General features: G+C 38.5%; 1 protein-coding gene across 3 annotated transcripts in view; it reads left to right on the top strand.

The window, feature by feature from the left end:
• Positions 1-27,341, top strand: part of EFHC1 (EF-hand domain containing 1) — a 74,248-nt gene that overhangs the window by 24,838 nt on the left and 22,069 nt on the right. For all 3 annotated transcript variants that reach the window (XM_030804274.1, XM_003254153.4, XM_030804275.1), the window contains 4 exons: positions 8,547-8,696; positions 10,256-10,448; positions 21,351-21,571; positions 25,846-25,986. In XM_030804274.1, coding sequence (XP_030660134.1) covers positions 8,547-8,696; positions 10,256-10,448; positions 21,351-21,571; positions 25,846-25,986 — 705 coding nt within the window. The remainder of the gene's footprint in view (positions 1-8,546; positions 8,697-10,255; positions 10,449-21,350; positions 21,572-25,845; positions 25,987-27,341) is intronic.

Genomic DNA, 27,341 nt, shown 5'->3' with positions numbered 1-27,341 from the left:
CCTTGGGCAGTATGGCCATTTTCACAATATTGATTCTTCCTACCCATGAGCATGGAATGTTCTTCCATTTATTTCGTTGAGCAGTGGTTTGTAGTTCTCCTTGAAGAGGTCCTTCACGTCCCTTGTAAGTTGGATTCCTAGGTATTTGATTCTCTTTGAAGCAATTGTGAATGGGAGTTCACTCACGATTTGGCTCTCTGTTTGTCTGTTATTGGTGTATAGAAATGCTTGTGATTTTTGCACACTGATTTTATATCCTGAGACTTTGCTGAAGTTGCTAATCAGCTTAAGGAGATTCTGGGCTGAGAGGATAGGGTTTTCTAGATATACAGTCATGTCATCTGCAAACAGGGACAATTTGACTTCCTCTTTTCCTAATTGAATACCCTTTATTTCTTTCTCTTGCCCGATTGCCCTGGCCAGAACTTCCAACACTCTGTTGAATAGGAGTGGTGAGAGAGGGCATCACTGTCTTGTGCCAGTTTTCAAAGGGAATGCTTCCAGTTTTTGCCCGTTCAGTATGATATTGGCTGTGGGTTTGTCATAAATAGCTCTTATTATTTTGAGATATGTCCCATCAATACCTAGTTTATTGAGCGTTTTTAGCATAAAGGGATGTTGAATTTTGTCGAAGGCCTTTTCTGCATCTATTGAGATAATCATGTGGTTTTTGTCTTTGGTTCTGTTTATATGCTGGATTCCATTTATTGATTTGCATATGTTGAACCAACCTTGCATCCCAGGGATGAAGCCAACTTGATCGTGGTGGATAAGCTTTTTGATGTGCTGCTGGATTTGGTTTGCCAGTATTTTATGGAGGATTTTTGCATCGATGTTCATCATGGATATTGGTCTAAAATTCTCTTTTTTTGTTGTGTCTCTGCCACGCTTTGGTATCAGGGTGATGTTGGCCTCATAAAATGAATTAGGGAGGATTCCCTCTTTTTCTGTTGATTGGAATAGTTTCAGAAGGAATGGTACTAGCTCCTCTTTGTACCTCTGGTAGAATTCGGGTGTGAATCTGTCTGGTCCTGGACTGTTTTTGGTTGGTAGGCTATTAATTATTGCCTCAATTTCAGAAGCTGTTATTGGTCTATTCAAGGATTCAGCTTCTTCCTGGTTTAGTCTTGGGAGGGTGTGTGTGTCCAGGAATTTATCCATTTCCTCTAGATTTTCTAGTTTTTTTTTTTTGTTTGTTTTTTTGCGTAGAGGTGTTTATAGTATTCTCTGATGGTAGGTTGTATTTCTGTGGGATCGGTGGTGATATCCCCTTTATCATTTTTGTTGCATCTATTTGATTCTTCTCTCTTTTCTTCTTTATTAGTCTTGCTAGCAGTCTATCAATTTTGTTGATCTTTTCAAAAAACCAGCTCCTGGATTCATTGATTTTTTGAAGGATTTTTTGTGTCTCTATCTCCTTCAGTTCTGCTCTGATCTTAGTTATTTCTTGCCTTCTGCTAGCTTTTGAATGTGTTTGTTCTTCTCTGGTTCTTTTAATTGTGATGTTAGGGTGTCAATTTTAGATCTTTCTCGTTTTCTCTTGTGGGCATTTAGTGCTATAAATTTCCCTCTACACACTGCTTTAAATGTGTCCCAGAGATTCTGGTATGTTGTGTCTTTGTTCTCATTGGTTTCAAAGAACATCTTTATTTCTGCCTTCATTTCGTTATGTACCCAGTAGTCATTCAGGAGCAGGTTGTTCAGTTTCCATGTAGTTGAGTGGTTTTCAGTGAGTTTCTTAATCCTGAGTTCTAGTTTGATTGCACTGTGGTCTGACAGACAGTTTGATATAATTTCTGTTCTTTTACATTTGCTGAGGAGTGCTTTACTTCCAACTATGTGGTCAATTTTGGAATAAGTGTGATGTGGTGCTGAGAAGAATGTATATTCTGTTGATTTGGGGTGGAGAGTTCTGTAGATGTCTATTAGGTCTGCTTGGTGCAGAGCTGAGTTAAATTCCTGGATATCCTTATTAACTTTCTGTCTCATTGATCTGTCTAACATTGACAGTGGGGTGTTAAAGTCTCCCATTATTACTGTGTGGGAGTCTAAATCTCTTTGTAGGTCTCTAAGGACTTGTTTTATGAATCTGGGTGCTCCTGTATTGGGTGCATATATATTTAGGATAGTTAGCTCTTCTTGTTGAATTGATTCCTTTACCATTATGTAACGGCTTTCTTTGTCTCTTTTGATCTTTGTTGGTTTAAAGTCTGTTTTATCAGTGACTAGGATTGCAACCCCTGCTTTTTTTTGTTTTCCATTTGCTTGGTAGATCTTCTGCCATCCCTTTATTTTAAGCCTGTGTGTGTCTCTGCACGTGAGATGGGTCTCCTAAATACAGCACACTGATGGGTCTTGAGTCTTTATCCAATTTGCCAGTCTATGTCTTTTAATTGGAGCATTTAGCCCATTTACATTTAAGGTTAATATTGTTATGTGTGAATTCGATCCTGTCATTATGATGTTAGATGGTTATTTTGCTCATTAGTTGATGCAGTTTCTTCCTAGCATTGATGGTTTTTATAATTTGGCATGTTTTTGCAGTGGCTGATACCGGTTGTTCCTTTCCATGTTTAGTGCTTCCTTCAGGAGCTCTTGTAGGGCAGGCCTGGTGGTGACAAAATCTCTCAGCATTTGTTTGTCTGTAAAGGATTTTATTTCTCCTTCACTTATGAAGCTTAGTTTGGCTGGATAAGAAATTCTGGGTTGAAAATTCTTTTCTTTAAGAATGTTGAATATTGGCCCCCACTCTCTTCTGGCTTATAGAGTTTCTGCTGAGAGATCCGCTGTTGGTCTGATGTTGGCTTCCCTTTGTGGGTAACCTGACCTTTCTCTCTGGCTGCCCTTAACATTTTTTTCCTTCATTTCAACTTTGGTGAATCTGACAATTATGTGCCTTGGAGTTGCTCTTCTCGAGGAGTATCTTTGTGGCGTTCTCTGTATTTCCTGAATTTGAATGTTAGCCTGCCTCGCTAGGTTGGGGAAGTTCTCCTGGATAATATCCTAAAGAGTGTTTTCCAACTTGGTTCCATTCTCCCCGTCACTTTCAGGTACACCAATCAGATGTAGATTTGGTCTTTTCACAAAGTTCCAAATTTCTTGGAGGCTTTGTTCGTTTCTTTTTACTCTTTTTTCTCTAAACTTCTCTTCTCACTTCATTTCATTCATTTGATCTTCAATCACTGATACCCTTCCTTCCACTTGATCGAATCGGCTACTGAAGCTTGTGCATGCGTCACGTAGTTCTTGTGCCATGGTTTTCAGCTCCATCAGGTCATGTAAGGACTTTTCTACACTGTTTTTCTAGTTAGCCGTTCCTCTAATCTTTTTTTCAAGGTTTTTAGCTTCTTTGCGATGGGTTTGAACTTCCTCCTTTAGCTTGGAGAAGTTTGTTATTACTGATTGTGTGAAGCCTTTTTCTCTCAACTCATCAAAGTCATTCTCCATCCAGCTTTGTTCCATTGCTGGCGAGGAGCTGCATTCCTTTGGAGGAGAAGAAGCACTCTGATTTTTAGAATTTTCAGCTTTTCTGCTCTGGTTTCTCCCCATCTTTGTGGTTTTATCTACCTTTGGTCTTTGATGATGGTGATGTACAGATGGGTTTTTGGTGTGGACGTCCTTTCTGTTTGTTAGTTTTCTTTCTAACAGTCAGGACCCTCAGCTGCAGGTCTGTTGGAGTTTGCTGGAGGTCCACTTCAGACCCTGTTTGCATGGGTATCACCAGCGGAGGCTGCAGAACAGCGAATATTGCTGAACAGCAGATGTTGCTGCCTGATCATTCCTCTGGAAGCTTTGTCTCAGAGGGGCACCCAGCTGTATGAGGTGTCAGTCGGCCCCTACTGGGAGGTGTCTCCCAGTTAGGCTACCCGGGGGTCAGGGACCCACTTGAGGAGGCAGTCTGTCTGTTCTCAGATCTCAAACTCCATGCTGGGAGAACCACTACTCTCTTCAAAGCTGTCAGACAGGGACGTTTAAGTCTGCAGAAGTTTCTGCTGCCTTTTGTTCAGCGCTGCCCTGCCCCCAGAGGTGGAGTCTACAGAGGCAGGCAGGCCTCCTTGAGGTGCCATGGGCCCCACCCAGTTCGAGCTTCCCAGCCAGTTTGTTTACCTACTCAAGCCTCAGCAATGGTGGACGCCCCTCCCCCAGCCTTGCTGCCACCTTGCAGTTCGATCTCAGACTGCTGTGCTAGCAGTGAGAGAGGCTCTGTGGGTGTGGGACCCTCCCAGCCAGGTGCGGTATATAATCTGGTGTGCCATTTGCTAAGGCCGTTAGAAAAGCACGGTATTAGGGTGGGAGTGTCCTGATTTTCCAGATACCATCTGTCACAGCTTCTGTTTGCTAGGAAAGGGAATTCCCTGACCCCTTGTGCTTCCCAGGTGAGGCAATGCCCTGCCCTGCTCCATGGACTGCACCCACTGTCTGACAAACCCCAGTGAGATGAACCCAGTACCTCAGTTGGAAATGCAGAAATCACCTGTCTTCTGCGTCGCTCACGCTGGGAGCTTCAGACTGGAGCTGTTCCTATTTGGCCATCTTGGAACCTCTCCTACCTAGTTTATTGAGAATTTTTCTCATTAAGGGATATTGAATTTTACCCAAAGTCTTTTCTATAGCTATTGAGATAATTATGTGGTTTCTAGCTCTAGTTTTGTTTATGTGATGGATCACATTTATTGATTTGTTTATGTTGAACCAACTTTGCATGCTGAAAATGAAGCCTACTTAATTGTGGTGGATTACCTTTTTGATGTGCTTCTGGATTCAGTTTGCAGATATTTTGTTGAGGATATTTGCATTGATGTTCATCAGATATATTGGCCTGAAGTTTTCTTTTTCTGTCATGTCTCTGCCAGGTTTTGATATCAGAATGATGCTGGCCTCATAGAATGAGTTAGGGAGGAATCCCTCCTCCTCAACTTTTTGGAATATTTTCTGTAAGAATAGTACCAGCTCTTGGCCGGGCATGGTGGCTCACGCCTGTAATCCCAGCACTTTGGGAGGCTGAGGCAGGTGGATCATGAGGTCAGGAGATCGAGACCATCCTGGCTAACACAGTGAAACCCGTCTCTACTAAAAATACAAAAAATTAGCCAGGCGTGGTGGCAGGCGCCTGTAGTCCCAGCTACTTGGGGGCTGAGGCAGGAGAATGGCATGAACCCAGGAGGCAGAGCTTGCAGTGAGCCAAGACTGTGCCACTGCACTCCAGTCTGGGCGACAGAGCAAGACTCCATCTCAAAAAAAAAAAAAAAAAAAAAATAGTACCAGCTCTTCTTTGTATATCTGGTAGAATTCAGCTGTGAATCCCTCTGGCCCTGGGCCTTTTTTTGTTCATAGTCTATTGATTACTGTTTCAATTTCAGAGCTTGTTATTGGTCTGTTCAGGGAATCAGTTTCTTCCTAGTTCAGTCTTGGGAGAGTGTATGTGTCCAGGAATTTATCCATCTCTTCTAGGTTTTCTAGTGTGTGTGCATACAAGTGTTCATAATATTCTCTGATGGTTGCTTATAATTCTGTGGGGTCAGTGGTACCATCCCCTTTGTTGTTTCTAATTGTGTTTATTTAGATCTTCTCTCTTCTACATTAGTCTAGCTAGTGGCCTATCTTTTTAATAAAAACCAACTCCTGGATTCATTAATCTTTCGAATGGTTTTTTGTGTCTTGATTTCTGTCAGTTCAGCTCTGATTTTGGTTATTCCTTGTCTTCTGCTAGCTTTGGGGTTGATTTGTTCTTGCTTCTGTAGTTCTTTCAGTTGTGATATTAGGTTGTTAATTTGAGATGTAACTTTTTGACATGGGCGTTTAGTGCTATGAATTTTCGTCTTAATACTGCCTTAGCTGTGTCCCAGAGATTCTGGTGTGTTGTATCTTTGTTTTCATTACTTTCAAAGAAATTCTTGATTTCTGCCTTAATTTCATTATTTACCCAGAAGTCATTCAGGAACAGTTGTTTAATGTCCATGTAATTGCGTGGTTTTGAGTGGTTTTTTTAGTTTTGACTTCTATTTTTATTATGCTGTCGTCTGGGAGTGTGTTTGCTATGATTTTGGTTCTTTTGCATTTCCTGAGAATTGTTTTCTGTTTGATTATGTGGTTGATTTTAGAATCTGTGCCATGTGGTGGTGAGAATAATGTATACTCTGTTGTTTTTGGGTGGTAGGTTCTGTAGAGGTAGGTCAGATCCATTTTGTCCGATGTTGAGTTAGGTCCTGAATATCTTTGTTAATTTTCTGCCTCAGTGATCTGTTTAATACTGTCAGGGAAGTGTTAAAGTCTCCCACTGCTATTGTGTGGGAGTCTAAGTCTCATTGTAGCTCTCTAAGAACTTGCTTTATGAATCTGGGTGTTCCTGTATTGGGTGCATATGTATTTAGCATAGTTAGGTTTTTTTGTTGAGTTGGATCCTTTACCATTAAACAGTGCCCTTCTTTGTCTTTTTTGATCTTTGTTGGTTTAAAGTCTGTTTTGTCTGAAATTAGGACTGCAACCCCTGCTTTTTTCTATTTTCCATCTGCTTGGTAGATTTTCTTCCTATCCCTTTATTTTGAGCCTTTGGGTGTCATTGCGTGTGAGATAGGTCTCTTGAAGACAGCATACCACTGGGTCTTCCTTTTTTATCCGGCTTGTTATTCTGCATTGTGGTTTTTTTGTTTGTTTGTTTGTTTGTTTGTTTGTTTTTGAGACAGAATATCACTTTGTCACCCAGGTTAGTGTGCAGCGGCGTGATCTCAGCTCACTGCAAACTCTGCCTCCAGGCTCAAGTGATTCTCCTGCCTCAGCCTCCTGAGTAGCTGGGATTACAGGTGTGTACCACCACGCCTGGCTAATTTTTGTATTTTTTAGCAGAGACGGGGTTTCACCATGTTGGCCAAGCTGGTCCTAAACTCCTGACCTCAAGTGATCCACCCACCTCTGCCTCCCAAAGTACTGGGATTACAGGTATGAGCCACCATGCCTGGCCTCTGTGCCTTTTAAATGGGGCCTTTAGCCCATTTATATTTAAGATTAGTGTTGATACGTGTAGATTTGATCCCATCATTGTGTTGTTAGCTGGTTATTATGCTGGCTTGTTTGTGTGGTGGCTTTATAGTGTCACTGGTCTGTGTACTTAAGTGTGTTTTGTATTGGCTGATAATGGCCAATATTTAGTGCTTTCCATATTTAGTGCTCCTTTTAAGATCTCTTGTAAGGCAAGTCTGGTGGTAATGAACTCTGTCAGCATTTGCTTATCTGAAAAGGATCTTATTTCTCCTTTGCTAAGAAGCTTAGTTTGGCTAGATATGAAATTCTTGGTTGAAGATTTTTCTTCTTTAAGAATGTTGAATGTAGGCCTCCAATCTCTTCTGGCTTACAGGGTTTCAGCTGAGAAGTCCAGTGTTAGCTTGATGGGGTTCCCTTTGTACGTGACCTGCCCTTTCTCTGTAGCTGCTTTTAACATTCTTTCTTTCATTTTGACCTTGGAAAATCTGATGATTATGTGGCTTGGGGATGATCTCCTTGCATAGAATCTTGCAGGGATTCTTTGTATTTCCTTAATTTGGTTGTTGGCCTCTCTAGCGAGGTTGAGGAGGTTTTTGTGGACAATATCCTGAAATATGTTTTCCAAGTTGTTTGCTTTCTCACTGTCCCTTTCGGGAATGTCTGGTGAAATTTGAGCACTTGGTTTGTCTTTCCTATTTTGCTAAAACGTTTTCTGGTCTAATATAACCAGTGGGTATGCTTTCTTTTTTTTCTTTTTTGGTGAGGGGAAGGGACTTAGTTATATACAGTATTTGTTTTAAGTGAATTAGAAAATTGGGAATATGATTTCAGCCTAATTTGGCCATTGTGCAGCTTGCCTCCAGACCTAATAGGAATTACATATTGTTTGAAACCATGGTTAGGTTCCAGATATATGAAAGTAAGCAATCCTAAGACTTACTCTGTTACAGGCACCTAACTAAATTTGATTGATTTAAATTATTTAAAAGCAGTTATTTTGCCATCGTGCCTCCCAACAAGCTTAGCAAATACCTAGCAATATAACAATATAAAATACTTCAGGTAACTCTCAATTACTACCTGCATTATGGAGTTGGCTCAGTTGGAGACTTAATACAGCTTACATGCGCTCAAGCAGCAAACTAATGTTTAACTTGAGCAATGGCATAGAAATCATTATTACACTTTTTCTTTCTTTTTTTCTTTATTTGAGGCAGGGTCTTGCTGTGACACAGGCTGGAGTGCAGTGTCATGATCATGGCTCACTGCAGCCTTGACCTCTTGAGCTCACTCATTTCAGCCTCCTGAGTGGCCTGGACTGCAGGCAAATGCCATCAAACCAGTCTAACTTTTAGATGTTTTTGTAGAAACAGGGTCTCACTATGTTGCTCAGGCTGGTTGTGAACTCCTGCGTTTCAGGAGTCCTCCTACCTCAGCCTCCCAAAGTGCTGAGATTGTAGGCCTGAGCCACAGTGCCTGGCCCATACACTTATTTTTATATCATCGGTTTATAACTTACTCTAAAAAGCTCCAAGAAAGATGATTATTGTTAACTTTCAATTATTTAGGTATTTTTAGAAAGCCAAGGAATTGAATTAAATCCACCAGAGAAGATGGTTCTTGATCCTTACACTGAACTCCGAAAACAGCCTCTTCGTAAGTATGTCACCCCATCAGACTTTGATCAACTCAAGCAATTTCTCACCTTTGACAAACAGGTAAGTGACATAGGAACCACAGTAGGCTTACTTATTTCCAAATGTGACCTATATTTATTGGCAAAAGGTTTGGGTAGCTGTATTGGTAACTATTTTGAAACATTACAGCTATAATTGAACTGTTTGGACACAATACTGTCTTTCTGCTTTCATCAAGGGTTACAGGTACAGGAATGCCTACATTTCATATGGAGATCCAAAGAAGATTGTGGAGTTGTGGAGCTGTTTTGTGAATCTCACCAAACATTTAAATCTCAAAACAATTCCTGAGCTACATCTGCTTCCCACCTTACGTTTCCAGTTGACAATTTCTTTCCCTTAAAATGAGCTAATTTCTTTCTTTTTTTTTTTTTTTTTTTGAGAAGGAGTCTCGCTCTTTCACCCAGGCTGGAGTGCAGTGGCGCAATCTCGGCTCACTGCAAGCTCCGCCCCTGGGGTTCAGGCCATTCTCCTGCCTCAGCCTCCCGTGTAGCTGGGACTACAGGCGCCCACCACCTCGCCCGGCTAATTTTTTTGTATTTTTAGTAGAGACGGGGTTTCACCGTGTTAGCCAGGATGGATCAGGAGATCCGCCCACCTCGGCCTCCCAAAGTGCTGGGATTACAGGCGTGAGCCACCACGCCCGGCCAAAATGAGCTAATTTCATAGACTCCTTTGCAAAACCATAAATTGATTATTAGGAAATTTCAAAAATATGCATATATGTAGGTTCTAATGTTAAAATGTTTAATATCACAGAAGCCCCACTACAGATGCTTCCTTGTTAAATGTTATATTAATATTGGAGTCCAGAATGTTCTGAGCATTTTCCAACTCTGTTCCAACCTTCCTAATCCTCTCCCTTGTGAGCTGATGTGTATAAGCAGATTTAAATCCTTCCCTTTCTGTACTAAAGGGAGAGAGAAAAGGAAGATATCACCCTCAGCGCTTCTTTGCTGCTCCTTTTCTTTAGACATTTAACCCCTTTTAGTTCAGAAAATGTAAACTAGCACTAGCATGGTCTTTTAAGGATTTTGTTCATATCAGTCATATATCTGTTATTATTTTGTATTTGAAGATTGTGTTTATTCCCATGATTTGAAGAAGCCTAGCCAAAAAAAAAAACAGATTGTGTTTATATTATTGCTAGAAGATATGTGTTGATGGGACCAAAAAAAGACTGGTTAATAAATAAAAATTTTTTTCTATACTAATATATAAACCATATTCACATGTAACTTTATTAATATATATATACCACTATGTAAAGAACTTCATTGCTCTTTTAATTTAGCTTCTGTTTCACTGACTAATATTTTGGATCAAAGTGAGCTCTTCTTTTTTGGCACAAACTTATAATCCTATTATTTAATTATTTCCAGCTGCTGACATATAGTACATAATTTCAGATGTTTTAGTATGTTTGATGAATATTTCTTTTTTTTTCAATTTACCCCATCTGAAATTACTTCATAGTCTTTCCAGCTAATCTTTCCATCATTGATACATAATTGCCAAAGTAGCCAAGTTGAACTCCCTACTTTTAAGATTCTTGAGTCACTACTTTGGATTCTTCAAAGGTCCTTCGATTCTATGCGATCTGGGATGATACAGACAGCATGTATGGTGAATGTCGGACCTACATCATTCATTACTATCTTATGGATGATACGGTGGAAATTCGAGAGGTCCACGAACGGAATGACGGGAGAGATCCTTTCCCACTCCTAATGAACCGCCGGCGTATGCCCAAAGTTTTGGTGGAAAATGCAAGTATGTTTGATTCAGTTTATTCTCTGTTACTTGGGATGTTTTTAGGTTCTTAAAGGAGTTACTTAATCAGTATGCAAAATTCGTTTATACTTGGAAGCCTCTAGCTATTTTTGCTTAGATGCTCAGAAAATGGCTTCCCACAGCTTTCCTCCTTTACTTGCCCCTTGGTCCAGGCATGCCCCCAAGACAGTCTGGTACCCAGGTCAAGGAAACAAAACCAAAACAGCAGTGGGAGATTTATTTAAAGTGCAGCAGAGCAAGGTTTCTGAACTGAAACAATTTAATATTAGATTTTTAATGCATTTTTCAAACAGGCTTGTTTTCATTCAAGGATATGAATGAAAGCTTAGCTTTTCTTTATATGCTTTCCTGACTTTGCTTCTCACTTCAACTACTTCCTAAACAGGAAGTTTCTATGTGGTTTAACTTGAGATTGGAAAAGGCATGTCTGTGACTCATAGAGGTGAGGTCCATTATGTCAAACCCAGCTCATTCTTTGCTGGTTTAAAATTACCTAGCATGGGCTGGGCATGGTGGCTCACTCCTGTAATCCCAGCACTTTGGGAGACTGAGGTGGGTGGATTGCTTGAGCCCAGGAGTTTGAGACCAGCCTGGGCAACGTGATGAACCCCGCCCTCTACAAAAAATACAAAAATTAGCCGTGCTTGGTGCCGCACACCTGTATTCCCAGCTACTTGGGAGGCTGAGGTGGGAGGATCATCTGAGCCTGGGAGGTCGAGGCTGCGGTGAGCTGTGATTGTGTTGCTGTACTCCAGCCTGGGCAACAGATGAGATCCCATCTCAAGAAAAAGAAAAAAAGTTACCTACCATGTTTGGGAGTGGCAGTGCAACAAAATGGCAGCAAATACCTGCTGTTCACTATTTCCTGGGATGAGTAGGCTTGCTTTAGTTATTGTCTTAGTAGTTTTTACATTTCTCTTAGAATAATGTCATCTTGGTCACATGTAATGACTGACAGCTGTCATGTTTGGGTGGCTGACAGAATTCTGTAAATGTGTTCATTGATTTTTTTTTCTTTTTTACTATATTTTTTGGGAATTAGGATATAAGAAATTTCAGGTATTGGGGCCTGGCACGGTGGCTCACGCCTGTAATCCCAGCACTTTGGGAGGCCAAGGCAGCTGGATCATGAAGTCAGGAGATCGAGACCATTCTAGCTAACATGGTGAAACCCCATCTCTACTAAAAATACAAAAAATTAGCTGGGCGTGGTGGTGCGCACCTGTAGTCCCAGCTACTCAGGAGGCTGAGGCAGGAGAATTGTTTGAACCCGGGAGGTGGAGGTTGCGGTGAGCCAAGATTGCACCACTGCACTCCAGCCTGGGCGACAGAGCGAGACTCCATCTCAAAAAAAAAAAAAAAAAAAAAAAATTTTCAGGTATTGAGCAAGAAGTTTGTCTGCATTAGAGGTTATAAATACACGTGTAGTCTGAGGCTAAATTCAACGTGTCCGTACGTATTGCTTCGCTTGCACAGTGCTTTTTTATGAAAAATGCAGTATTATTTGTGGGCAAGGAGTTGGAGGTTTCCATCATTGAGAGAATGGATAAGCAAAATGTAGTGAAGGTACATTTTGATTAATATACAGTGGTTAGAAGCAGTAAACAAGATGTACACAGAAAGCAAGTGGATGAATCTTAAAAACATAGTGCTGTGTAGGAAAAAATACATAAAATTAGATGTATAGTGCTATAACACATGCAAAACATAGTACACATAGGACACATTCAGTCACATAGCTGCATTAGAATGATTGCATGTGAGGAGAGGAGAATGAGATTGGGGAAAAGGATAAAAGGGAGTGAAAATTGTCATCATTTTAGAATTAGGAAAGTTTATATTATATATTTTTTTTAAAAAATGAAAATAACTGCTAATTCAGCTTGTATTCTCAAGTAGAAACAACTAGATCTGTGCCCTAGTTCAACATAGTTTGGCTTTTACCTACTATACATATTCTTATAATCAGTTCTCTACAGAACCGTCTTAGAGTTCAATGACAATGGGACTAATGTACTAATTTTGGCCTTTCAGAATGCTTAAACAAGCCTAAAATCCATGCAGTTCGGAGCTAACAAACATTAGATTTACAATAGATAAAGAAAATGCATAGGAATATATTCAAGGTGGCATGAAAAGTCTCACTGAAACTAAATCCCTTTAAATGACAGATTCCAGGTTTGTCTCTGCCTTATCAATGTGACCTATATTGAAAACTTCATATATAATTATCCTCTTCTATAATTTCCCAATTAAAAATTTTTTTATCAAAGTTGCATGGAGAGGCAGCCTGGTGACATATATAGGGTTCTTTTAAAAAGTAGGAAACATGTCCTTTGCCCACTTTTTGATGGGGTTGTTTGTTTTTTTCTTGTAAATTTGTTTGAGTTCATTGTAGATTCTGGATATTAGCCCTTTGTCAGATGAGTAGGTTGCAAAAATTTTCTCCCATTATGTAGGTTGCCTGTTCACTCCAATGGTAGTTTCTTTTGCTGTGCAGAAGCTCTTTAGTTTAATTAGATCCCATTTGTCAATTTTGGCTTTTGTTGCCATTGCTTTTGGTGTTTTAGACATGAAGTCCTTGCCCACGCCTATGTCCTGAAACCTAAAGTATAATAATAAAAAAATTTTAAAAAATTTTTAAAAAAGTAGGAAACAGGCTGTCGCTGTGGCTAAAGCCTATAATCCCATCACTTTGGGAGGCCAAGGTGGGAGGATCACCTGAAGTCAGGAGTTCGAGACCACTCTGGCCAACATGGTGAAACCCCGTCTCTACTAAAAAATACAAAAATTACCTGGGCATGGTGGCAGGTGCCTGTAGTCCCAGCTACTTAGGAGGCTGAGGCAGGAGAATTGCTTGAAGACGGGAGACAGAGGCTGCAGTGAGTGGAGATTGCGCCACTTCACTTCAGCCTGGGCAACAGAGCAAGACTCCATCTCAAAAAAAGAAAAAAAGGTATCAGTCATGAGGTACAGAAAAGGCTATGTTCCCATCAGCTACATAATTCCTTTAACTAGAATGGTAATGTTAAAAGAATGTCTAGTTGACTCTCAAAGGCATTTATCCAATGGGTGATTTTTATTAAACTCAATTAAACAAGAGGTAAATAATCTGCTATGGGAACCATTTCACATGCTAAATGCTATGGAGGACAAAATGTAACTCCCATTCCTAGAATCCTATCTTTCAGTCATTTCTAGTGTCATTAAGAAGACAAGGCATATAAAATACACAAAGCTGTTAAGTAATAACACTAGTATGCCAGATTATCTGATTATGTAATTAGTTAAGTCATGCAGACCGAGGTCAGAAGGAGAAACGTGTGGGCCTGAAAAACTAAAGAAGTCTTTGTGGAAGAGCTGGGATTAGACTCAGATTTAGAATGGCAGAGAACAAAGAGCACACTAGAAAGAAGAACAAGAGCAAAGGTTGGGAATTAGGAACAAGTATGGCATGTTTGGGGGCGCCCAAGTGATGGTGGCTAGGCAGAGAGTTTGTATTAGACAGTAATAGGAAATTATGGGAGTAACTTTCAAAAGTCCTCTCAACCAGGGCCTCCTTTTAAGTAGCTAAGATAAATCAAAATTATATATTTATAATGGATGGAGTTAAAATATCAGAAATTCTGAAAGTTATTTCTTTGTCAAGGGCAATTGTATATTACCAATAGGTGGCAGGTAATGTCAAAACAGGACATTTTTTGGCTTACCAAAAGCTTTCTACTCAGCTCTTGAACCCAAGGAACCAGGTTCTGAAAGTCTGAATATGTTAGTTATCCTTCAGACTGGCTTTCATAGTTTGATCTTGCCCTTGCCTGTTAGATGAATCTTGAACACCCCTTAGACCTTTAGTGTTCCAGAAAGGTGAATGTTTTTCCTCACTTTCTGTGCATCTTTATTGGCTCACTCAGTCATCCAAATAATATTAATCGAACATCCATATAGATGAAGGAAACACCGTGCTAGGCAATGGAGATCTGAAACTACTATAAGCCCCATATCTCAAAGACTTCACAATCTGATGAGATCAACATACAGATCAATGAAATACAACAAATTGTCCAGAAATAGATGCACACATATGAGGTCATTTGATTTTTGACAAAGGTAAAAAAGCAATTTGGTGGAGAAATGATTGTCTTTTTAACAAAAGGTGCTGGAACAATTCAATAGCCTATGCAAAAGTAAATAAATAAATAAACTTCAACCCTTACCTCACCATACATAAAAGTTAACCCCCAATGGGTCATAGACCTGGGCGACAGAGTGAGACCCTGTCTCAGAGCAGGGAAAAAAAAAAGCAAATGTAATAAAAGCAAAAATTGAGAACTGGGACCTAATTAAACTAAAGAGCTTGTGCATAGCAAAAGAAACTATCAACAGAGGAAATAGCTTACAGAATGGGAGAAAATATTTGAAACAATGCATTTGACAAATGTCTAATATCCAGAATCTATAAGGAACTTAAATCAACAAGAAAAAAAACAAATAACCCCATTGAAAAGTAGGCAAAGGACATGAACAGACACTTCTCAAAAGAAAACATACAAATGGACAACAAACATTTTAAAAATGCCCAACATCACTAATCATCAGAGGGATGCAATCATACCAGTCAGAATGGCTATTATTAATAAGTCAAAAAATAACAGATGTTGTCAAGGTTGCAGAGAAAATGGAATGCTTATACACTGTTGGCGGGAATGTGAACTAGTTCAGCCCCTGAGGAAAGCAGTTTGGAGATTTCTCCAAAAATAGAACTACACCAACCCCATTATTGGGTATATACCCAAAAGAAAATAAATTGTTCTATCCAAAAGATACTTGCATTCATGTTTATTGCAGCACTGTTCACAATAGCAAAGACATGGAATCAACCCAGGTGCCCATTACTGGTGGATTGGATAAAGAAAATGTGTTAATGGTACATATACACCATGGAATACTATATGACCATAAAAAATAAAATCATATTCTTTGCAGCAACGTGGATGCAGGTAGAGGCCATTATACTAAGTGAATTAACACAGAAACAGAACATTGGGTACACATGGACACAAAGTCAGGAACAATAGACACTGGGGACTCCAAAAGGAAGAAGTAAGGGAGAGGGACAAGGGTTGAAGAACTACCTATCAGGTACTCTGTTCACTATTTGGGTGACAGGATCAATAGCTCAAACTTCAGCATCATGGAATATAGCTGTGCAACCAACCTGTACATGTACCCCCGAGTCTAAAATTTAAAAATAAATACATAAATAATAAAAGTTTTGCTTTTCAAAAGACACTGTTAGGAAGGTGAAAGGAAAAGCTAAAGATTGGGAAAAATATTTGTAAAACATATTTGACAAGGTACTTGTCATAGGATATATAAAGTGGCTCTTAAAACTTAGTAAAACAACCCAAATAAAAAATAGGTAAAGGATTAGAATAGATACCTCACCAAAAGTATGCATGTGTGACAAGTTAGCACACAAAAAGATATTTACCATAGTTACTTATTAGAGAAATGCAAATTAAAACCATGTAAGATACTACTGTATACCCACTAGAATGTCCAAAATTAAAAAGACTGACCATACCAAGTGTTGACAAGGATGTGAAGCAGCTGAAAATTTCACACACTGCTAGTGGAAGGTAAACTGAAATAACCACTTTGAAAAATAGCGTGACAGGTTTTGTTTGTTTGTTTGTTTGTTTGAGACGGAGTCTCGCTTTGTCGCCCAGGCTGGAGTGCAGTGGCGCAGTCTTGGCTCACTGCAAGCTCTGCCTCCCGGGTTCACACCATTCTCTTGCCTCAGCCTCCCGAGTAGCTGGGACTGCAGGTGCCCACCACTATGCCCAGCTAATTTTTTGTATTTTTAGTAGAGACGGGGTTTCACAATCTCCCGACCTCGTGATCCACCCGCCTTGGCCTCCCGAAGTGCTGAGATTACAGGCATGAGCCACCGTGCCCGGCTGACAGTTTGTTTTTTAAAATTGCACATGTATCTACCATACAAACCAGCCATTCTTTTCTTGGGTATTTGCCAAGAGAAAGGAAAACATATGTCCACACAGAAACTTATGTGAATGTTTATGGCAGCTTTTTTAATAATAGCCAAAAGCTGGAAAGAATGCAAATGTCTATCAACAGTTAGTGAGTAAACAATTATTGTATATCAGTACTTTGGAATACTACTAAAAAATAAAACAATTATTGATGTATGAAACAACATGAATGAATCTCAAAGTAACTATGCTAAGAGAAAGAATTCAGACAAAAATACATGCCATATAATTCCATTGGTGTAAAATTATTGAAAATACAATATAAATAAGCAAAATAGATCAGTGATTGCGTAAGGATGGTGAGAAGGAGAGTTAGATTATAAAAGGTCATGAGGAGACTTTTGGATGTGATTGGATGTTTATTATTTTGATTGTAATGATGGTTTCATGGGTAAATACATATGTCAAGCAACATCAAATTTGTATACTCCAAAAAATGTGCAGCTTATTGTAGTCAATTACACCTCAGTAAAGTTGTAAAAATATAAATTCCTATCTAGATATGTCATAGTCAAATGTAAGAACACTAGATTCAAAAACATCATGAAAGCAGCTCCAAAGAAAAAGGTAACCCATACCAGATGGAAGTTAGAATGACAACTGACTTCTGTAGCAACAGTGATTACCAGAAGACAGTAAAATAATATCTTCAGAGTGCTGAGAAAAAAATAGAATTTAATGCCTAGAGAAACTGTCTTTCAGGAAGACGGTGAAATACATTTCCAGGCAAACAAAACAGATTTTACTAGCAGCAGACCCTTACTGGGAAAATTCTAGAGTATACTTCAAGTGGAAAGAAAATGAATGCAGAAGTAAAGTCTAAGATACAAAAAGTCGTGAATAAAGAAAATAGCAAAGTAGGATAAATCTAAATAATCATTAACTATACAAATTAAAAGAACAATATTGAATTTGTGAGAGTTAAAAATATCAAAGTAGAACTGAAATGTATTACAGTAATAGCATAGGAAAGGGTGATAGGATTAAATATATAACAAGTTTTGAAAATTTTTTTTTAACTTTTAAGTTCAGGGGTACATGTGCAGGTTTGTTTTATGAGTGAGCTTGTGTCATGCAGGTTTGTTGTACAGATTATTTTATCTCCCAGGTACTAAGCCTAACACCCATCAGTGATTTTTTCTGATCTTCTCCCTCCTCCCACCCTTCACCCTCCAATAGACTCCAGTGTGTATTGTTCCCTCCCATGTGTCCATGTGCTCTCATCATTTAGCTTCCACTTATAAGTGAGAAATGTGGTACTTTATTTTCTGTTCCTGCATTAGTTTGCTAAAGATAATGGCCTTCAGCTGCATCCATGTTCCTGCACAGGACATGATCTCATTCTTTTTTATGGCTGCATAGTATTCCATGGTGTATATATACCACATTTTCTTTATTCAATCTGTCATTGATGGGCATTTAGGTTGATTCTATGTCTTTGCTATTGTGAATAGTGCTGCAGTGATCATACGCTTGCGTTTCTTTATGATAGAATGATTTATATTCCTTTGGGGATATACCCAGTAATGTGATTGCTGGGTCGAACGGGTAGTTCTGTGTTTAGGTCTTTGAGGAATCACCACACTGCTTTCCATGGTGGTTGAACTCATTTACCCTCCCATGAACAATATATAAAAGCGTTTTCAAAAACATACTTAAGATATAGGCAAATATCTTTAAAAAGACAAATAAATAGCAAAAGAAACTGATGAGGTATAAAACAACTGATGAAGCTATATTAGTATAATACAAATAGACATTTGGGCAAAAAGCTTTGATTGAGATGAAGAGGATCATTACCTATTGCAAGAATATTTTATTTACTAGGAAAATATAATAATTCTAAACTTGAATGCAGTAATAACATGGATTCAAAATATAAGAAAAATCTGTAGCACCATTATTCAATGAGACTGGAAAAATACACCATAATAGTGGGAGCCATTAAAACATTTCTTTCAATAGTTGTTAGATCAAAAAGACAAACCAATAAACATGTATAAGACTTGAATAATATTATTATTCATTTAATAAATATATATATACTTACCCAACACCCAATTTTCAACAAAATTAAGTTAGAAGTCAATTTTGGAAATATAACATAAAAAAAACCATGTATTTGGAAATTGAAAAACATATTTTCAAATAACCCATGAGTTAAAAAAAAATATTGTCAGAAAATACCTAGAACTGAATGGTAGCAAAAACTCTTAAAAAAAGATATACTTGGAGGAAAATTTATAGCTTTAAATGCTTACTTAAGAAAGGAGAAAGATGACAATAAGTTAGGAATATTTCTTAAAAAGTTAGAAATCTAAAGAATTTAAAAATTAAAATATTAAGAAATTAAAAGAAGGAAATCATAAAATAGCCTGAAAATAATGAAATTGAAAACAAAGGTAACAGAGAAGATTTGTCAAGTCAAAAGTCATCTCCTTGAAAGGACTAATAAAGTGACAAACTATAGACAAGATTTATGAAGGGATAAACAAAAGAAGGCACATATACACAATATTAAAAATGAAAGAAGTGGCTGGGCGCAGTGGCTCACACCTGTAATCCCAGCACTTTGGGAGGCCAAGGCAGGCGGATCACTTGAGGTCAGGAGTTCAAGACCAGCCTGGCTAATGCGGTGTGAAACTCCATTTCTACTAAAAATGCAAAAATTAGCCCGGCCTGGTGGCGGGCGCCTGTAGTCCTAGCTACTTGGGAGGCTGAGGCAGGAGAATTGCTTGAACCTGGAAGGCAGAGGTTGCAGTGAGCCGAGATCGTGCCAGTGCACTCCAGGCTGGGCAACAGAGCAAGTCTGTCTCAAAAAAAAAAAAGCATTCTTTAAAGTGCCATAGCCATTAAACATAAAATAAAATAATAATACAACTTTATGCCAATAAATTTAAAAACTTAGGTAAAATGAGCAAAGTTTTTTCTTTGTTTTGTTTGTGTTTCTTTGTTTTTATTTGTTTTGTTTTGTTTGTTTTTGTCTTTGAGACGGAGTCTCGCTCTGTCGCCCAGGCTAGAGTTCAGTGGCCTGATCTCGGCTCACTGCAAGCTCTGCCTCCCGGGTTCACACCATTCTCCTGCCTCAGCCTCCTGAGTAGCTGGGACTACAGGTCCCTGCCACCACACCCAGCTAATTTTTTTTTTGTATTTTTAGTAGAGATGGGGTTTCACCGTGTTAGCCAGCATGGTTTTGATCCGCCCGCCTCAGCCTCCCAAAGTGCTGAGATTACAGGCGTGAGCCACCGTGCCCGGCCAAAATGAGCAAAGTTTTAAAAAAGTATAACTTGTTTATGAAGAAATAGAAAACCAAATATCTTCAACCATTAAAGAAATAGATTAGTTTAAACATTTCGCACAAAAAATCCAGCAGTCCAGATAATCTTACAGATGATTTTTGACAAACATTTAAAGAACAAGTAATTCTAAGCTTAACACAAACCCTTTTAGAGAGAAGAACTTCTTAATTCTTTCATTTAAAAAGGCCAGTGAAACCAAAGTCACCATGAGAAAGAAAAACTACAGTCATTCTCACTTAAGAAGATATATGCAAAAATCCTAAACAAAATATCAGTAAACCTGATCCAGCATTATATGAAAAAATAATTTGTTGAGCAAACAAAGGCAGATGGCTGGACAGCGCACACACATATACCAGATCTCCTGGAATATTGTATACTAAGGGAAGTTCATATAATCACAAGCTATGTCCCCCATTGCCCATCACTTCCTGGGGAAGCTCAAAGGGAGGTAGTAGGGTTGGGAATAGACATAGGGAGACAGATCCCTTGGACTATAGAGCTGTTATTAATAAGATGCATTATTAGGGAAATACCAAGCCCTCATTTGCCATGATCAAGGGCTGGAGTTCAAACTTTTATGCCTGTTATAGCAGAAACTTAGCCTTATTCCAGTTTTTCAATCTCAGTAATTACCAGTTAGGAGAACATCAGCCTACTTTTCATCCCCCTTGTGATCAGGGTTCTGTGCCAAAGCTTTGTGGTTACAACTATAAGATGTGGCACTCTACTAGAACTGATTGACTCTTAAGATTTCCTTGGATGCCAGGCTGCAGGTAATCAATCTTGAACAAGTTAATCCTTAGTTCTCATGAAACAGTAAGACAAGACTGGAATTATTCCACAAATGCAAGATTGATTCTACATTTGGAAATTATTTATTCCCACATGAATAGATTGTTGTCATCATCTCATTGACTGTCCCTGCCCCCTGTCTCCAGGACTAGCTTACACTGTCCTAATAGCAGTGATTACAACCCGAAATGAAACCATTATTTATATAATTTTTTAGTGTCTGTCTCCCCAAACAGAGTATTTTCTCCATGAAGTCAGGAATTGTATCTACAGTGTTAATTATCGTAATCCCAGTATTCAGCAGTGCACCTAGTACATGATGTAGGTGGTCACTAGTAATTGTTGGATGAATGGATAAATGGGTGGGGATTTGAGCTAAATGACTTGGATCTTTCCTAGACCTAAGACTTTATACATATAGAAGGACATTTGTTCTTTCCTCCTGTAGCGATTTATTTTAAGCATTAATTTGCTAAAATTAGTGATTTATAGTGATAGTTTGAGCTGAATATGGGAGAGAGACTTCACAAAAACCATATTATGTATGTGTCCTATCAACAGATGGAAATACACAGCCAAGTGTTCTAGTGGGAATGTAGGGGAGACCCTGACTCTTGACCAGAGCAAAAGACTGCACTTCCTCAGGTTCTCAAGAATGCCTGGCTGTTGTGTGTCAAGTCTTTCTTGACACACTCATTCCTTCTTCTTTTCTCTCTAACACCATCTTATATTAGAGAACTTCCCTCAGTGTGTGCTAGAAATCTCTGACCAAGAAGTGTTGGAATGGTATACTGCTAAAGACTTCATTGTTGGGAAGTCACTCACTATCCTTGGGAGAACTTTCTTCATTTATGATTGTGATCCATTTACTCGACGGTATTACAAAGAGAAGTTTGGAATCACTGATTTACCACGTATTGATGTGAGCAAGCAGGAACCACCTCCGGTAAAACAGGTAATCAGATAGTACTTCTTAGTGTGGTGAGAAAACTAATTTTTTCAGGTAGAAATTTAAGAAAAAAAGACTTCTATGCAAATATTCGATAAATAATGGATAAAGTATATGTAATACAGTAGTTCACAAAAGAAGAAATACAAATGACAAAAAAATGAAAAGACCCTCAATCTAACTGATAATCGATGAAATAGAATGAAAATAATGATGTTGTTTGATCTGTTCAATTTTAAAAGATTCACGATATCCAGTGTTTGCCTATATGAAGAAATGGGAATTTTCATATACTGTTTATAGGAAAGCCAATCAGAGTAAACTTTCTGAAGGGCAATTTGTTATCTATTTTATTTTGAAAAAAATAGACATTTTATTTTTATAAGTAAATAAAATATATATTTTCTGGCCAGGCACAGTGGCTCATGCCTGTAATCCAGCACTTTGGGAGGCCAGGGCAGGCAGATCCCTTGAAGTCAGGAGTTCTAGACCAGCCTGGCCAATGTGGTGAAACCTTGTCTGTACTAAAAATACAAAAATTAGCTGAGTGTGGTGGTGTGCACCTGTAATCCCAGCTACTTGGGAGGCTGAGGCATGATGATCACTTGAACCTGGGAGATGGAGGTTGCAGTGAGCCGAGATCATGCCATTGCACTCCAGCCTGGGCAACAGAATGAGTGAGAGTCTGTCTCAAAAAAAAACATATATATATATAATATGTAATATATATATAATATATATATAATATATATAATATATATCTATATTGATATATATTATAAATCATATTGTTTATAATATATTGGATATATATGATAGGACACATACATAATATGGTTTATATTATGATATATAGATATAGATATATCTCATATCTTTTACCTGGAAATATACTTTGGGAACTCTAAAAACGTATATGGAAGAACATGTGTTGTAGCATTATTTATAAAAAAATAAAGTGTGAGGAGATTGACAAAATAAATGATATCCATTCATGAAATGGACGTATGAAAATACATGCATTCATACAATTAAAAGACAATTAAAATACACCCATTCATAAAAGACTACTATGTGTGTAAAATATCACTGGGCCCTTTCTCCTCAAAAGAAAGGCATGAATAAAATTATGGAATGATTGAGTACCTCCAGCCAGGGCCCTGCCTTCCCCTCCAGCAGCTGCTCCTCTTGCTTGCAGTTGGCCTCCAGTCGTACTGAGTTCTCTGGCTCTACCAGTAGAGCATCTTGTTTTACTCCCAGGAACTTGTGCTTGTGCTCTTCCTCCTTGAACCACTTTTCTGTTGTTCTTACATGCAGCTCTTTTTTATCCTCCAATACCCAGTGTAGGCTTCTTCCCCAAGAAGTCTTTTCTAAAGCTCCAGGTAGGGCTAAAAGCCTTTCATCTCTATTCCTGGGGTATTCTCTGCCTCCCTCTACTAGCACTTCTCTGTTATATTAAATTATCTGCTACTGAATCTTTTGTACTAGATTGTAACTCCCTTGAGGCCAAGGACTGTGTCCTATTCATCTTTCTCTGCTAGTACCTAATACAGTGCCTAAGAAATAGGAGGTATATAATATGTTTCTTGAACTGGACTGAAGAAAATTGGCTATGAAGGTGTTCTGCAAAAAGGAAGTGATGTCTTAGGCAAAACTTTTAGAAACAATGTTTTATAGAAACGATTACAAAGAAGGATTTGGATTTTGGTATGCTGTGAGTTCCCAGAGGCAATACAGTTTCTGGCAGGAAGTGTGGGTGATAATACCTCTTGCTGTCAGTTTTTTCTCTGATAGATTTCTTTATCAATGATGTGTTCATTGATTAAGAATGATGATAAACCCTCTCCTGGTGTATATGCATTGTGAAAAGAAAAACAATTATGATAAACCCAAAGAATTATGATAAACCCCCTGTCCCTAAGTTTCTTGGCAGCATTTGATGCAGTACACAGGGGAAAATACCATGAGAACAGATTTAGATTTTGATCAAGGAAACTATTTTAACTATTTTACCACTTCAGTTTATAGATAAGGATGGTTATCTAACCAGGAGGTAGAGCAGTGAGAGATTGCAACATAGTGATGCCCTTTTCTTTGTGAAAGGACTTTGACCTTTTTTTTTTTTTTTTTTTTTTTTTTTTTTTTTTTTTTTTTTTTTTTTTAAGACAGGGTCTTGCTCTATCTCCCAGGCTGGAGTGCAGTGGTGCAATCTTGGCTCACTGCAACGTCCACCTCCCAGGTTCAAGCGATTCTTGTGCGTCAGCCTCCCCAGTAGCTGGGTCTACAGGTCGTGCCACCACACTCAGCTAATTTTTGTATTTTTAGTACAGACGGGGTTTCACCATGTTGGCCAGGCTGGTCTGGAACTCCCTACCTCAGGTGATCCACCCATCTTGGCCTCCCAAAGTGCTAGGATTACAGGCATGAGCCACTGCACTGGCCTGATCTGTCTTTTGAGCCAATGAAAGCTTTTGAGTCTTAGAATACCTTTGTTCCCCATCCTTATTACTATCATCTTTTTTTTCTCCTAACCTATCTTGAAGTAAAGAACAGAGAGGGAAGCCCTGGATAAAGAGCAGAGGGGAACTGAAGGTCTACTGTAGATTTTGGTTGGTTATTTTGCTCTATCCCAGCCCCTTTGTATAATAAAACTAATTTTATATAATAAAACATCTATACATATAGCACATTAATTACAGTGTTTGGTCAGTCTCTTTCCCGTACTTTCTCTATAATAAATAGCTGTATAATAAACAAATTCCACCTGTCCATGAAATTTGCTGGAGATAAATAGAATGCCAATTACCAATCAGCCAAACGCTTATTAGTCATTATACCTCAGTCATTTTAACCCTAAATAACATAAATGGAAACCAGGGATAGGAATTTGTAGCAGAGTCTAGAGGGATAAAGCTAGAGCCAAGCCAATGCAGGGATAGAAGTAGATATGAAATGGATATATTCAATTTGAGAGGCATGGCACTTCTAAGTCAAGCTTCTCTGCTAGATCAGGAATAAGTAAACATAAATGCAATAGCCAGATGTGTTTTCTGTCAGGCTGGCTCCATCTGGAGGCATGCTGGTAGGGAAAAGAAAGAAACCAGAACTAGGAGAGCTAATCTGCTATGGAGACTGCCCCTGAAAGCAGTATCTGAAGGTTATGGTACTCTGGGGTTCTAAGTGTACTACTAGCTTGGTTGAAGATGTCCAGACAGAAACTCTGGTAAGTGGATCATATGAGCAGGAGTATCTAGGAGTGATGATGAGTGTTCGTCTAGTTTACAACAGGACCCAGCCAAGCAGTAGCTTCAAGTATGAGAAGCAAGATGCCAGGATACCATGCATATGGACTGATACTTAGGGAAGGTCTTTATTCCAGGCAGGGGAAGTGAGTATATTCAGGAAAAACAGGTAAAGTCTGTTAAAATACAATAGGAATTTGAGAAGAAGGCCCAGAGGCTTTATAGCTACCTTCTTATTGCAAAATCCTTCAACCCTCAGTGACCTCCCTACTGGCCCCCCAGCCAGGATGCTCTCATTGTGTGTTGTTGGTACAAGTGCAAAGCAAGTTCAGATACCACCACTATGCAGTTTCTGCCTAGCCTCCAGAGAAATCTCAGATGCTTAGCATGTAGGCCGTCAGCTCAGGGTTCCTCTGTCCATAGTAACCTGTAAATTCATTGAGTAGTGGTTTTGCAATTGAAGCAACTTAGGTCATTTTCCATCTGCTAAAACCACTAGTCATATTCTAGCCATGATTATCACATTAACTACAGTCCCAGCAAGTGATTTTGGGGTCAGTGTTCCAAGCAGTATGCCGTGGACAAATTTAATAGTCCTTTGTTGTTGAAGAAATACTCTGTTATGGATGGTACTAGGGACTATATGGACTTACTTGTTAAAGTTCCTGAAAATAATATATAAAAAGATTTTGTGGAGGTATATACAAGAGAAAATGTGTGCTACACAGGACCCTCACTGGGGTGGGACTAGGTCCTGCTTTTGTAGTAAGGGGTCAGTGGACATCAGCAATAGTTTCTCTCTAGCCCTGAGAGTTACTTTAGAGCATCATTAGTTACTTCTGTGATCAGTGAACATGATGCAAAATCCACAAAGAGGAAGGGGATAAGTGATATGTTATTTTTTCTGACTATATTTATGTAGAAAATATATTTGCATAAGTATTTTCTAGAGTTTTTTCTTTAAACTTATAGTTACCTTTAATGTAATCTTAACACAAGTAGCATCTGCCTTACTTCTTGCTTCCTATATATCTCCAGGAGTTGCCTCCTTATAACGGTTTTGGACTAGTGGAAGATTCTGCTCAGAATTGTTTTGCTCTCATTCCAAAAGCTCCAAAAAAAGATGTTATGAAAATGCTAGTGAATAATAACAAGGTGCTTCGTTATTTGGCTGTACTGGTGAGGCTAATTTTTATATACTAAAGATTCTCTTCTATCTCAGTACTGTGTACAATTGTTTAATTTGTCTGTAAGCTGCAGATTAACAGCTGTCAGAGTTATGTGTTGAATCAACCAACCATTGTGTCTAGTACCCAGCCTTCAGGGAGGTTGGATAGTATTAAGTATGGTGCCCCTGAACTAAGACCTAGATGAAGTCCTATCTCTCCCAAGAATCTTTCTTAAGATCATTAATCTCTCACTCTTACACCTCAAATGTTGACAGACCTTTTGCCTCTTTTACTAAGTAACTATGAAATTGCTTAAAATTCAAACCATGTGTGTGTCTGTGTGGCTTTTTGGTATACTGTGATTTCCTTGAGGTTAGGGACCATGTCTTAGTAAGTTTTGCGTTTATCTGTGATATCTTGCCTGATATCTTGAGAGGTTATGTGACTAATAGTTAAGAGCATGGAGTTGGAAATAGACATACACTCAAATTTTGCATATCCCATTAATTAGCACAATTGTATGAGAGAAGTTACTGATAGAAATTCAAAGTATAAGGTCTTTAAAATGGAAAAAAAACGTAGAATAGGAACCTAACCATTTTATTAGAAATATGGACATAAATAGCAGAAGTTGAAATAAGTTATATCTGGGAATAGGAATTAGGAGCTGGGGTTAGGAGGTGTCAGGTGACTTTTCAAACTATATACATGTATTTGAAAAGATAAAAACTAAGGTAAAGACAACTGAATAATAGATTTTAGAAAATGAGTGTACAAAGCTTTAAATAAAAAGAGAGTTCTGGCTAAAAACAAAATTTTTTAAGAAAACAACAAAACAGCAAAATGTAGGCCAACTAGAACACTCTCCATAAGAATTCTGACCAATAGGGGGGAGGGGGGAGGGACAGCATTAGGAGATACACCTAATGCTAAATGACGAGTTAATGGGTGCAGGAAATCAACATGGCACATGGATACATATGTAACAAACCTGCACATTGTGCACATGTACCCTAAAACCCTAAAGTATAATAAAAAAAAAAAAAGGAAAAAAAAAAAAAAAAAAAAAGAATTCTGACCAATAAAGGTTTTGTAGTACTAGATTCTTTCAGTTACTGTTAAAATTCAAGCAGCTTGTTGAATTATTATATGGTAACTATAACTCCTTAAGGGCAGGAATCATGTCTTTCTAGACTTTGTAGGTACTCAGTAACTGTTCAGTAGGCAAAAGAATTTATATCTGCACACATTATCCATGAGTAAGGCAATATAATATTGTACCCATTTTATGTTTCAAAACTTAAGAAACAGAAAGGCTAATTGTCTTGTCCCAGGTCCAGTGCTGCTTAGACAGGGGTAGGACTA

This window comes from Nomascus leucogenys, chromosome 22a, assembly GCF_006542625.1.
Source record: "Nomascus leucogenys isolate Asia chromosome 22a, Asia_NLE_v1, whole genome shotgun sequence".
In the NCBI taxonomy this organism is placed as follows: domain Eukaryota; kingdom Metazoa; phylum Chordata; class Mammalia; order Primates; family Hylobatidae; genus Nomascus; species Nomascus leucogenys.
Note: the sequence above shows the minus strand (reverse complement) of the source record. Positions and strands in the feature narration are given on the sequence as shown.